The sequence below is a fragment of the Phalaenopsis equestris genome, unplaced genomic scaffold (genome assembly GCF_001263595.1).
Source record: "Phalaenopsis equestris unplaced genomic scaffold, ASM126359v1 Scaffold000572, whole genome shotgun sequence".
Lineage (NCBI taxonomy): Eukaryota > Viridiplantae > Streptophyta > Magnoliopsida > Asparagales > Orchidaceae > Phalaenopsis > Phalaenopsis equestris.
The window spans coordinates 241,371-255,159 of NW_018165012.1; the positions used below are offsets into that span (position 1 = coordinate 241,371).

Sequence of the window (13,789 nt, forward strand, 5' to 3'; positions counted from 1 at the left end):
TAATTTTAGTAATCATGATACTCACTATTAATTTATATGTATATTTTATTTTTGTATTGTTCTAAAGTGGATTATTGCTTCTCAAGTATTAAATATATTGTTATGACAATTTTGTTACGAACAACATTACTACACAAGGGTTGAATGATCATTTATCCCGAAATAGCTGTTGCACAGCTGTTTTCAAACTGTAAAGAACAAACAACAGACCAGCTTATTTGCAACAACTTATTAATAAGTTATAGCTGCCCCCAAATAGACGCTTAATGTCACGCCAAAGATTTGAGTGATACATATAAATATAAAAATTTTGGTCTTAGATATTTAAATATATAGGAATTTAATGGTACATATTTAAATCTTCCTATTTTTTATAAGTTGCAAAAACCTTCGCCGCCTTCATCTCTCCATCTTATTCAGTTCTCAAGCAAGGAGCAAAATTCCCATTAGTCTCTTGCTCTCGAAAAATTATTCCGGATCGGCGTCTCTGCAATTCTGCAGCGGCAGAGGGTTTACACGCCATGGACGACCTCGAGCGAGCGATTCTATTCAACTACGACCCCTGCATCGTTGGCGCCGACCCCGCGGTTCGTTCCCAAGCCATCGACTTCTGCAACCACCTCAAAACCAGTTCCCCCTCCGACCTCATTCGTCTCTGTTTCGATCGTCTCCACCACTCCCCCCACGTACCCGTCAAGTTCTGGTGCGTCCAATCCCTCCACGAAACCGTAACACTTCGTTACTCCGCCCTCTCCCCAGACGATCTCTCTCTCCTTCGCTCCTCCCTCCTCTCGCTCTTCTCGGATCGCCCTCTCCCCTCATCCTCCCCTCCATTCCTAAAAAACAAGCTTTCCCAAGCCCTAGCTGCTCTCATAGGCACTGAATACCCCTCTTCATGGCCTTCTCCTTTCCTCCACCTTCTCTCCCACCTCCCTACAGCCGGCACCGCTGCCATCGACATGTTCTCGCGCGTTTTAGTCGCTCTAGATGACTGTATCATTAGCCAGGATTACGTTCGTTCTCCCAGTGATGCAGCAGTCGCCACCCGCTTGAAGGACGCTATGCGCCACCAGTGCATCCCCCAAATTGCACGTGCCTGGTTCGATATTGTCTTTCTTTACCATTCCTCTGATCCTGACCTGGCCGTTGGCGTTCTGGAAGCCATGCGCCGTTACACTGCCTGGATCGACATTGGATTGGTTGCTAATGATGCCTTCCTTTCCTTCCTTTTTGATCTTATACTTTCTCCATCCACGCTAGAAAGGCTCAGCTCAGCTGCCGCCGGCTGCGTGGTCTCAATTTTTTCAAAAGGAATGGACTCACGTTCTAAGCTCAACCTCCTCAATTCCCTCCGCATGAACCGAGTTTTAAGCAACCCTGGATTGGTCGGCAAATTTGCTGCGATGGTCATTTGTTATGCTTCGGAGGTCTTGGAGTGCTATAAGAAGTTGGTTTTTGAGAAGGAAGAGGGGCCGTCTACCGCCATGGAGCTTCTGGAGGAGGCGCTGCCATCTGTCTTCTATGTGACGCAGAACTGTGACAAGTTGGAGTACGGTAACGTGGTTCATTTTCTCTCGGACTGTTTGTCCACCGTTAAATCGCCATCCGAGAAACAGATGGTTTACATTGCTCAGATATTGGAGGCCATTCGCGCACAGATCTCCTATGATCCTACCTATAGATGTAATCTGAATAGTCCTGATAAAATTGGAATGGAAGAGGAGGACCGTATTTCTGAGCACCGCAAGGAGTGGTTTGCACTGTTCCGGAGCGTATGCCGTGTGGCACCAGATATCACCCAATTGTTTATTCAAAATTTGATTGCCAGTGCTCTTTCTTCCTCAGAAATGGATATGGAGGAAGTAGAAGCTGCCTTGACCATGTTCTATTGGCTGGGCGAGACGTTGAGTGAGGAAGGCATAAAATCATATGCTGGTTTGTCGGAGAAGATGGTGCCAATGCTTCTATCTGGAAAATTTGCTTGCCATTCACATCGACTAGTGGCGCTTGTGTATTTGGAAACGATTACGAAGTACACGAAGTTTGTGCAGGATAATTCTCAGTGCATACCTGATTTGCTTGCTGCTTTTTTGGATGAGAGGGGGATAAATCATCCAAATCCCCTTGTGAGCAGAAGGGCTACTTACTTGTTCATGAAAGCTGTAAAACGGCTTAAAGCAAAGCTAGTGCCTTTCATAGATGCGATTCTGCGAGTATGGAAAACCCTACCTTAACCTCAGTTGATCTATGCTTATTATTATTATGATGATTATTTGTTTCTACATGCGCAGAGTGTGCAAGATGCACTGGTTCGATATACTTCTTTAGATTGGTCATCCGGGGATCTCCGGCATTGCGGTTCTGAGGATGGTAGTCATGCCTTTGAGGTATAAACCAACTTTAGCTTGATGGGATTTCACGAGTCTCTTCATTTTATTTCCACCCTAATGTTTTATTTTTATTCATCACGTGAAAACATATGATGGGTTGTCAGGCCATAGGATTGTTGATTGGTATGGAAGATGTCTTGCCAGAAAAACAGGCTGAATTCTTAGCTGCATTGCTCAAACCTCTATATCAACAAGTAAGAAAGCCTCTCTTATATCTCTTCTTGAATATTTCCTTTCTTGTTGGCAATGTCTATGTAACAAATTAGCAGCATTCTCTCATAAATAATTGTTGAATCCAGGTTGAAGCAGTCCTTTTGGAGGTAAAGACTCAAGGAATTGGAGAATCTTCCCCACAAATTATGAATCTGCAACATATCATAGCTGCCTTAAATGCTCTGAGCAAGGTTTTATTTCTGACTAACCATTGTTAAATTGATTAATTTGCTGGCAAAAAACTGATATTTTTTATAAAAATTTACAACATTACCATGATCTGCTAGAACATAAAATGTTTTCTTTTAATCTAGTTCTATTCTATTTAAGCTCCATTTTCAATCTATCTAGTCAGATTTTTTGGTGCAAACTAATAATGTTCAAGATTACTGGCTTATTATATAGGGTTTCAGCGAGCGGACAGTGACAACTAGTCGCCCTGTGATTGGCCAACTGTTTAAGCAGGCAAGGGGACATTACTCTATCACCATGAATATTCCAATGCGACTCAATCTATGTTTTTCCTAGTTTTATGCTTTTTTTTTTCCTTCTTCTTGCAATGTTTTTGAGCTTAAGTCAGAAGCTCTCTTTGTAGAAGATTCCATGTTACTTCTATTATCATTCTTTCATTGATATTTATTGTGGATATTGAAATGCAATTTGTAGAGCATGCATACCTATAACCTCTCTGCCCTTTTTTTTTCTGATATTTTTATCATGTTTATTTGTTTGTTGGACTTTCAGACTTTGGATGCTCTTTTGCAAACACTGTTCATATTTCCAAATATCAAGTCCTTGCGCAAGAAGGTATCTTACAAGACCAAATGTTTATCTTCTACTCTGTACATATGCTTTATAACCTTTGGTAAACAATGCAGATAATCTCATTTATTCATCGCATGGTTGAAATTTTGGGAACATCGATGGTTCCCTATCTTCCCATGACATTTAATCAATTGCTTGTTGACAATGAGGTACGTCTTTATTGTCTAAATAATCTTGTATTCTTATGATTACTTGACCTAAACATCAAGAAAAACTCTCATGCTTGTCTTGATTTACTATTTGACTAATGCTTTCACTATTTGTTTTTTTTTTCTTCAACTTATTCAGGAATTATTTGATAATTCTAGCAGTTTTTTTGGGGTTCTAAATGACTTAAGCCGAGAAAAATATTAGTTTTAATGAATTCTATTTCTTTGCTTACATTTTGTTTGACCTTAAACTGAAGATCTTAACAAGTTCTTGTTATTGACATTTCAGCCTTTTGAAAAATTAACTAAAAGTTCAAGGGAGCTTGAGTTTGGATTGACGAAATCTTATTTTCAGCTAGCTTTCTTTTTGTTGAACTTTTGTTTCACTTGACAACAAATGAGCCGAGCCTTGTAAAACTATAGCTTGGTAAATTTGTTTTCATTTTGTTTGTGCCCTCCCCTTTATCTCTGCTTGTGCTAAAAAATATTTGAGAGAAATGAGAGAAAAGTGAAAATAAAAGACGAGGAAGAGAAAAATAAGAGAAACTGTAAAGAGATATTTCTACTAGCAATCTGTTATCATATTGCACTAATAAATATGAAAAAGAAAAAAATGATCTCTCATAAAGATGGACCAGTTATTTGTAGTTGTATCATCATGATCGTGAAGTTCTGGAGGTGATAGCTCTTTTCATTGTATATTTTCTTACACAAATTAAATTATGATATATGAAATATAAAATATTATAGCCAAGGAAATACTATCAAATTAGGTAGAAAGGGTGGATACTAATGGATACAAAATGAGGAAAAAATGAGAGAAGTAATGATTTTTAATATACTAAATGAAAGTATGCATTATATTCCAATTTAATTATATAATTGATAGAAAAACAAGATTCTAAACGTAAGTAGATTAAAAGAGAATGGAAGTAAGAAAAATAATATTCTAAAATTAATGCTAGCCTAATAATTTAATAAAGAAATCGATAAGATAGAGTATAAGTAGAATGGAAATAGGCTTGGAATATTTTAGTGTTGGACGCGGAGATTTATATTTCACCCTAACAAAATTTTTAGTCATTTAATGTGAATGTCTAAATTTAGCAACCATGGTTCTTTTGAATACAAGAAAAATATCATGAGATCTCACTATTCTGTTTCATTTTTAATATGAAGACTACTAAATATAAACTTCTTTGTTCCTAAGAGGAGAAACCTCATTATGTTTTTGTTTTTTCCTATTATAAGACCAGCAATTGGATGGGTGGTGCGGACGTGGGATTAGTAGCTAGGGTTGTATAGTGCAATGCATCCCGATCATGCAATTGTAATAGTAAGCAGTGTGCGGGTAAAATTTTTTGTTTCTTGTGCTTAGTTAAGGTAGCATTTTTTTGTGGATCTTTTTTTTTTCTTGGCTTCAGATTCAATCTAAGAGTGGCATAAAATCCTCTTTATAATCCATTTTCCCATATTTCCTTAATTTTATTTTGCAAGAAAAATGCTCTTTTTGTTTTTCTTCATTTTTGTTCCCAACTATCTTCCATCATGGAACCAAGCACACTAGTTTTTGAGAATTGGGGATATACTTTTTTAGGATGAAGTAGTGGAAATAATTGTGATTTCTCCTTGCCATTGAATTTATATTTTGATTGATTCAACTCCCTCTCTTTCAACTAATCTTAGTGTTTCTTTTATTTTGGCTTGATAAGAGAATGGAGATTAAGATAGACAAACGCCATGGCCGCATCCTCTGAAAACACGTTTCTTTATCCCTTGCGAAGTTCACAATGATTTTGAAAAATGATGGGCATCACTTTGTATTCTTTTTGCTTCACTCGTCACTATGATCATCATATCGTCCAAGTCTTTCTTTCTCTTTTTATCTCTATTATCTTATTTGTTCCTTTACTTTTCTTTAATGAAAATTTTTTATGCAAAATCCAATCTTTGCTTCATATGTGGAAGTCCTTGTATCACAACATGATTAAGGTATTGTAGTTATCAAAATTTATAGACATTTTTTATGTTGAAATTTGTATTTATTACTTTTTTTGTATCTTTTTTTTGGGGTAGTAGGTAGGGAGTGGGAGAGAGAGCTTTACTTTTGAAAAGTGAAAATATCGACTATATTTATTTATAAGTATAACATCAATGCATGATTTTTTCATTTGTGACATAGGAACTACTAAATGTTTCGAGTTTCATTAGTTTACTTAATGATACGTTTTCTATTAGGCAAGCATCAACCCCCACCTGTCTAGCTCCCGCCTCCAACTCTTGAATTTATGTTGGGCATCATAGGTTTATTACTTGGTGTATGGTAGAAAAATAATTAACAATCCTTTCTTTTAAATAGTTGTGCATGTGTATGTTGTAACAAGAAATGTGTTGCATAGGGTATTTGTTGTGTGTTTATATTTTTTTCAAAGTTAGGAATTATACAAGGATGTGGAGATTCATATTCCGTGCATCAAGGGGTTACAAGCATAATATATCAAACAAAATGTCAAGTTGGGATGAAGAGAACCTGCAAAGGCCTGATTGGAGTTGGTCGGGTATACCTTGGTAGTTTAACTTGCAAAGAGATAGTGAAGCTTTGCGACTTAATTTCATTAGTTCAAGGAAGTTGAGGGAATGTTAAAGGGGAGGCCATGAATGAAAATTGTTAAATAAGCAACCATCTTACAACACTCTCGTTGAAACAAGCGGTTGAACTTCTATTTCCATATCGCCACCTCAATTTCCCTTGAGACATGGAACCAACTCCCTCCTTTAAGGAAATTTGAATTTAAAAGGTCGACTAATGCAATAACTTATTTAAAACATTGTTATGGCTGTAATAAAACCTTTTAATACAAGCTTGAATAAAATTTGGAGTGCTTGGCATAACAATTTGATAGAAAAGAGACGAGCTTCCACATAGATTAGGACAAATTCGAGAGGTAGGTAATTCTCTCCCAAACCCTAACCCTAAGATTAAAGACAATAATCATATATGAGGTATCCCTATTTATACCCCACAATGATAACTAACAACGGACTAATTACCCTTCTAGTCTTGCACCTAACATGGGTCTCCAAATTATTTGGCGGGTTTGACATTGAATAAGTGGATCATAAGGCGGTCGCCATCGTAGGCGCCAATATGATATCACTCATCTTCTAAAAGACACATTGTTCTCAATGTTGAAGAGATGAATGATTGCTAGATGAAGTCGTTTGGCTTCCACAGGACGCCACAATCTAGCAATTATTTCCATTTAATCAGAGCTTTCCCACCTATTGATCCTTGAAGCATCCCTTTTAACTCAAGTGACTCCAAAAGAACTGTCATATCCTCCGTCAAAGTAGGATGAAGTGAAGAAAATGTCATATTATCACTAGTAGCATGTCTTAATTGCAATACATGAAACACTGGATGGAGTGTTAACAAATGCGGAAATTTTAAACGATAAGCCATTGCCCTAATGCTCTCAGTGATCTCATAAGGACTAAAATAGCATGGGGATCCTTTAAATTCCGCCAGCATCGCTCGGATCAATCTCACAATTTCATCTTTCTGCATCCGGGAGTAGCGGTATAAGCTCACACTGATGAGGAAACCCATGGCCTCTGGGTTATCACATGCTCATGTTCCCTCCGAGGAGGCAATCCGAATGACAACTAAAAACTTCTACAAACTATTGTAAAAGTTGTTAGATCGGTAGTGTAATCTCTACCACTTCCATTGCACGTGTCTCTTCCATACTATGCAACTCAATCAAGAATCTTAACCCTAACCATGGTTTTGAGCGTGACCAAAGCCTTTCACAAATTGGGGTCACCGTGAAAACTATTGTCTTGTTTCTATCCAAAAATTCTATTGTTAAGAGTTTCCAATTCATCTTAATCTTCTTTAAGAGCTACAACTATTTCATAACCAATATAACATCAGTGCTCCACCAATTAAGAATATTTTGCAATGTCAAAATTAGCCCCGTACAACCCCCCTACTTTTCTTCTCCTGTCCCATTGCAATCATTACTCCTTAGTTTCATGTGACCATCTTAAGTCTCAATTGCTCCACTACTTTAATGAAGATGAAGTTATGGGTGGCTCCACTATCTATCAATACTATTAAATCCCGCTCTCTGATTTGCTTCCAAAATTTCATGGTGTGGTTCGGTGTGAACGTCATCACTGAGTTCAAGGAGACTTTTGTTATATCTAAGCGAGGGTGTTTCTCCCCTCCACCAAAACCTTCTTTGTTTTTTCATCCCCTACCTCATCCTTACACGCACAATGAGAACATACAATGATTGATCCTTGCAAAGGTGTCCCGAGAGAAACTTCTCTTCAAACCAAAAACATAACCCCTTGATTTGCTTCTTTTGAATCTGTCTTTGTAAGACGTTTGAAGGCCCGTAATTATCGCACTCAATTATTCCTGTCCTGTGGAGCGTCTTTTTAGAATTTCAAAATTAGATTTTTTGATACTATCATGGTTGTAACATTTTGATATGGAGCTCCAACTGTTCTACTCATATTAACACGTTTCATGCATTTTTATTTTCAATCAATTGCATTAATTCTATAGTTTCCCCCAATCCTTGAGGTCTCAATAGACAAGTGCTGCTCAAATCTCTGGTTTCAACTCTTTTATAAAGTTTCCTTCCAACTGTTCTATGACAGATCATTCCTGGATAAATGAAAAAATTTGCTCGCGTAAATCCCCGTCCCATGCAGTTCTAAAATGCTCCAATAATTGGTCATTGAATTCTTCTCATGCTATAATTAGCTGACGTTGTTCTCTTCATTAATACAACATTAGACCCTTCCCTTCTAGTCACAGGGCCACCACCATCAATTTCTTCCTCCGTTACCTTAGTAATAACAAAGTATCTCTCAACGCAATAAATCAAATCAAATGCATCATCTCCTTCAATGATTGACATCTTCAGCTTCCTTGTGCCCGAGTCTCCTTTCCAATTTTTTTGGGCCAAAATTCATTCCACCTTTGAAGTGGGTGTTGAGTTCCCTTCCTCGACTCATATTTAATTCTTTTCTTCCATAAGTCAGGCTCTCCCTATGATCAACTCGTCTGTCCCCATAGGCAGGCTAATGAATCACCTTCTGCTTGGAAGGCTTCCACAACAAAGGCGCTAGTGTGGTTGTATGCAACCCTTGTCCAAGGTCCTACCTACCCTAACTCACTGTTCTAGGCCGAAATCTATCATATCATCTTTTTCAACCCCAAATCGCACATCGACATGTTCCTTCTATTACTACTCATTTCAAACCTCCAGATGTTGTGCGATTCCCTCCAGATGTTGTCGCTTGAATTCGTTCTCAATTTCTTCACTCGATCTAGCGGCATTAGATCCACCAAAGGCAACGATGTTGCCCTGATGCCACTTGATTCCTTTTGATTCCTGTCGCTCGCATCTTCTCTAGACGTCGTCATTCGATCCCATAGCAGGCGGTGGCGGGTTTTGCGTGGTATTTCGCGATCTTCATCATCATTTTTTCCAGAGTTGTGTATCTCCAATCCAAAGACGAGAACCACCTCTCCATGGGCAAGAAACTCTTTTGCATTCAAGATTTTACCTCTCCCGCTAATTTCTCCTCCAAAGCATCTGCTTTCTTGATCGTCATTACTCCCAAAACTATTTTTAATCTCGAAGATGAAACTACTATATGTCGCGATCACGGCTCTGGCTTCCCAACTTGCACAAATCACAACTGTTTCACAATGTTTGGTCAAGAAGGCAACGCCACAATCTTGTTGTTGGCTTCCCATCTAGCTCGAATTGCTATTGTATTGCGATCTTCATTGATGAAGGCGAGACAGTCGCTGTGATGGGGAGGGTACCTAGATGATTTTAGAATGATATGAGGCGGACCAACAACCTCAAATGCAAACTAGAAAGATTTCTAGCGGAGCAACGACCTCAAATGCTCTAATTTGATAGGAAAGTAACGAGCTTTCACAGAATGGGGCAAATAAAATATTTTACTTTACCAACACAAAACAACACAACTCAAATACATAAGGGATAAACCTACAATTCGAGAGGTATGTAATTCTCTCAAAAATCATAATCCTAAGATTCAATACAATAATCATGTATGACATATGCCTTAACATATTAAGCCATATTTATATCCTACAATATATCTAACAAATGATTAAATTGTCCTTCTATTCTTGCGCCTAGCATAGGTCTTAAAATTATTTGGCGGGCTCGACGCTGACTCTATGGAGCATGAGGCGATAGAAGTCGTCGGTACCAGTCTAACACAATTCCACATGATGGAGCGTGGTGGTGGATAGATACTTTGCTGAGGGATTTTTGATTTTGCAACTTATTTCATCTATGGGTTTTGTTTAAATTTAATCCTAGGCTTCTCCTACATTCCTTCTAACTTGCCACGGCCGACCCTATCTCCTCCTTTGAAAAAAAGGGAAAAAATTTACTTGTTTTGTAACCTAATTTAAGTTTGCTTCCACTTGTCTTTCCTAAAATCCTTGAAAATTTCCTCCAAACTTCAGATCAATACTTTAAAACATTTCTCTATCATTTCCAAATTGTAGAAGTCCATTGCTTCCTCCATATGGAAACCCTAAGTTTTCCAACTCTAGAAAACCCTACATCTATACGCTTCTTTTTCAAAATCAAGCCAAGGTTTCCTAACGTGTATTATGACACCCCGGAAAATAAAATTATACTGGAGCCTTATTGAAATAGAATTTTGGTTTGTAACTTGTCCTTAATTCACATGAAAAAGGAAGAGCCAAGAATTATTCTGGAATCAACTCCACATATTTCACGGTGAATCAAGAGTTGAGTTTCTATGTTTTAATACTGTGGCAAGAACTTAACTTTAAGAATTGGACTTAAATTTACATTTATTTTGAAATCATCATGTATTATGACATAAATAAGCTTACTAATCTGTGAAGTATTCATTATCTTTTGTCTGAATCTTTGTTTTCTCTTTTTGACAAAACACTCTTGATTATTGCAGCCAAATGATATTGTGGACTTGCTTTTGCTAATCAATCAAGTGATATGCAAATTTGGTAACTCTGTTGAGAGCATATTAGAAGAAATATTCCCTATATTAGCAAGCAGATTATTTGGTTTTCTTTCAAATGAGGGATTTTCTTTTGGTTCTGAGTGCAATACTGAGGTATGTATTACCTTTTACTTTAAATTTGATAGGCAGAAGAGAAAGCTTTGGTTTTGAGATTTTATTGTTCTTTATTGATGCCTTTTGATATATTTTATAGATATGCCATGTGAAATTTTCTTTTAATCCGAGTTTGGAATGTTAATACCTTAGGCCACAAGACCTGGATGTTAAGCATCAAAATTTCATGTCATTTAATATGTAAATGATACCTCATTATTATAGAAAGCCTGGATGAGAATAAATATCTTTTAGTTTTGCAAATTAGCATTTGCGAAGCTACTAGTTTTTAAAATAGCTTGAGGAAATAGTTCATAAATCCATTCCATTTCCTTTATTCATGCAAAGTGATGTTAAAGTAACAGATAATAGTCATTTGTGTTATATTTTTCTGTTAAAGTGCACTTGTATTCCATGTTTTAGTTCAATACCATGCTATAAGAGAGCTAGGGAAAAGTATACGAATTAAGTTTATGGTGAGAGCACCTCCTCCTTTTTTTGCCAGGTTCAAATTGCTGAAATAATTTGAATGTATCTTTTTATAATAATTTCTCAGCTTCTAAAATATCTAAAATATGAGATGTTGGTGTGGGAAATTGGAAAATGAAATGGTCATATAGGCCTTATCCTGATTGTTCAGGGCCAACTTTAAAATTCTTCATTATTCATGCTGGTGTTGCATTGGTGTTAACTCCAATTTTTGCGAGTCGTTATTGCACACTTCTAAGTTATTATCTTTTGACCTTGTTTTAATGTTTTTCCTATTCACTCCACTTTGATTATATTTTCCCTTGTAGGTGCATGCTTGTTCTCAATTAGAGAAAAAAGATTTTGATTGATATTTCCTTTGATCTTCAAAACAGGGGTGATACTGGAGTTCACCCAAATCACAATAGGAAGAGCAAATATTACTACTGAATGCAAATAGACGGCTATAATCAAATGCATTTGAAAGAGAAATTACAACAAACACGATACAAACTCACACTAGGGCTCGATCCATGGGTGGTGGAGGTTGGCTAGTTGGTTAGGGAGCGGAGGTAGGTGGCTGAAATGGGTTGTGGGTTCTTGGGACAGCAAAAAGAGGGGCTGAAATTGCATTGATTGTGAAGCAAAGGGCTAGGACAGCGAGGGGCAGCGAAGCGGGAGGGCTGTGAACTACTAGACAACAATAGGCGGCTATTCGGTGCGGTGACAGCGAGCAAGAAGGAATGGAGCTGGAAAATTGTAGTGAAAAATAACAAACGAGTGTTATTTGGGAGGGGGGATTGCTGCAATGGTGGAGGGCAGACGGGAGCGTCATGGGAAAAATGCGGAAGGGGATAGGGAAGATAATCACCTCCTCGGGAGAGAGATAAAGCTGAAGCATCACCCAATCTCTCAGATACAACCCTCCAAGGAAGAAAAATGGACACTGACGACTTTCCTAAACAAAACATAGCGAAAACTAACTTTCAAACCTTAATAAAACACATATAGGAAAACACTTAAAATAGAATGAAGGATAAGAGAAAAGAGAGAACAAAAAATTAAAGTAGAGATTGATCGGCTCTCGTTTTCTCGCACGCTCGTGGGAGTTTTGCTCGCATCCTCGTTCAATGCAGGTAGCTCCCTCGTTAATCTACCGGGGTTGGGGAAGATTTGATCTCATTCATTGAAACTTCTGTCAACTAATTACTGGTGATGGAGCTATTATAACCTCTTGATACTAAAAGCTTTTCGACTACAACCCTAAAAGCTGATGATCCCACTCACGACTGCACTGTCTCCCAAAATACTTGAGGAACTTTCCCCATTTGCGAGCAACAATCTATGTCAGTTCAATCTTCTGAGATCTCACAACTGAACTGAGTTTGCGAGCCATGTATATACTGATGAATTCTCCAAAAACAACCCAAGGTTGATTCAACTTAATCCGAGGTGAGGACAATCTAAATCTCCCAAAATGGTGGTGGCCAGGGTGGTAAGCTGGCAAACAAGATGCCCTGAAACTCTCTCTATATTGGTTGTCTTGTGTCTGCTACCTACATTTCTCTCTCGCAGTCTTATGTCATCACTAGGATTGATCCTATGGTGCTTCTTTGCAGCAAGGGCACCTGTAATTTCAGACTCCGCGAAGGGTAGAAGGTCTATGTGTTTGCCATCTTTGGTGAATGAATAGGTGTTCATGTACCCATCATGTTGAGTCTTCCAATGATATTGTCATGATCTCCCCAATAAAAGGTGGCAGACATCTACGGGCACCGCATCGTACCAAACCTAATCCTGCAACTGTCTCCCATTCAAAAACTCTAAGAAACACTTTCTGCCAATGCTGATCTTGCTCACCTTCTTCAACCATGTCAGGGAATATGACTGGGGATGTCTTTCGGTCGTGATGCTCAATTTGTCCACCACCTGTGTTGACGTCACATTCCTGCCGTTATCTCCATCGATGATGATGTTGGATACATTTCCCTTCACGGTGTAATGAGTATAAAATATATTATGATCAAACCATTATTGCTCCCTTGATGCCTCAATCTGAAGGATTCGTCGAACCACAAGCATCTAACCCTTATTTTGTGGAAGCTGATACTTCTCACCCTTTCTTTAGTTGCTTCCTCATTGCTAACTTCCTCGACTGCCCCCTTCTCGGTGAAAGTCACAACTCGACTCGTTGGGCAACTAAAAGCCATGACACCTAATGCATTTTCTGGTTGGGATTGTAGTGGGTGACTCATCTCAGGCTTCTCGCTTGAGTGGCTCTGTCGTGCTCTGGACCAGTCTGCTCCACTCTTTGAGGTTTGGCCTCCTGAGGTCTCCAACCGTGGGTGATTGTCTGGCTGGCGGTGGTTGTCTACTTTTCTTCTATTATCTCTTCATTTCAGTGCTAAAGTTTGCAGATCTATCAGTGCCCAATAGGCTTCCCAAGTACCTGGCTACGGTTTCCTCCTTTGTCTCCCTCGACTCACACTTCAACTTGAGCTGCATAAATTCTATCGTGTACTCTTTCTGTTACAGATAATGAAGCTTCAAGAAAATGTTCTGGTGGTA

At 38.3% G+C, this 13,789-nt stretch overlaps 1 protein-coding gene across 6 annotated transcripts in view; it reads left to right on the forward strand.

The window, feature by feature from the left end:
- The first annotated feature begins 483 nt into the window (after positions 1–483).
- The window catches only part of LOC110029417 (exportin-T-like), a 31,335-nt gene continuing 18,029 nt past the window's right edge, over positions 484–13,789 (forward strand). For all 6 annotated transcript variants that reach the window (XR_002294536.1, XR_002294537.1, XR_002294538.1 and 3 more), the window contains exons 1-8: positions 484–2,213; positions 2,292–2,387; positions 2,495–2,584; positions 2,690–2,794; positions 3,009–3,068; positions 3,348–3,410; positions 3,482–3,577; positions 10,589–10,753. Coding sequence is in view for 3 of the 6 variants with exons in the window: in XM_020731699.1 (XP_020587358.1) it covers positions 522–2,213; positions 2,292–2,387; positions 2,495–2,584; positions 2,690–2,794; positions 3,009–3,068; positions 3,348–3,410; positions 3,482–3,577; positions 10,589–10,753 (2,367 nt within the window). In the remaining 3 variants the exon portion in view is untranslated. The remainder of the gene's footprint in view (positions 2,214–2,291; positions 2,388–2,494; positions 2,585–2,689; positions 2,795–3,008; positions 3,069–3,347; positions 3,411–3,481; positions 3,578–10,588; positions 10,754–13,789) is intronic.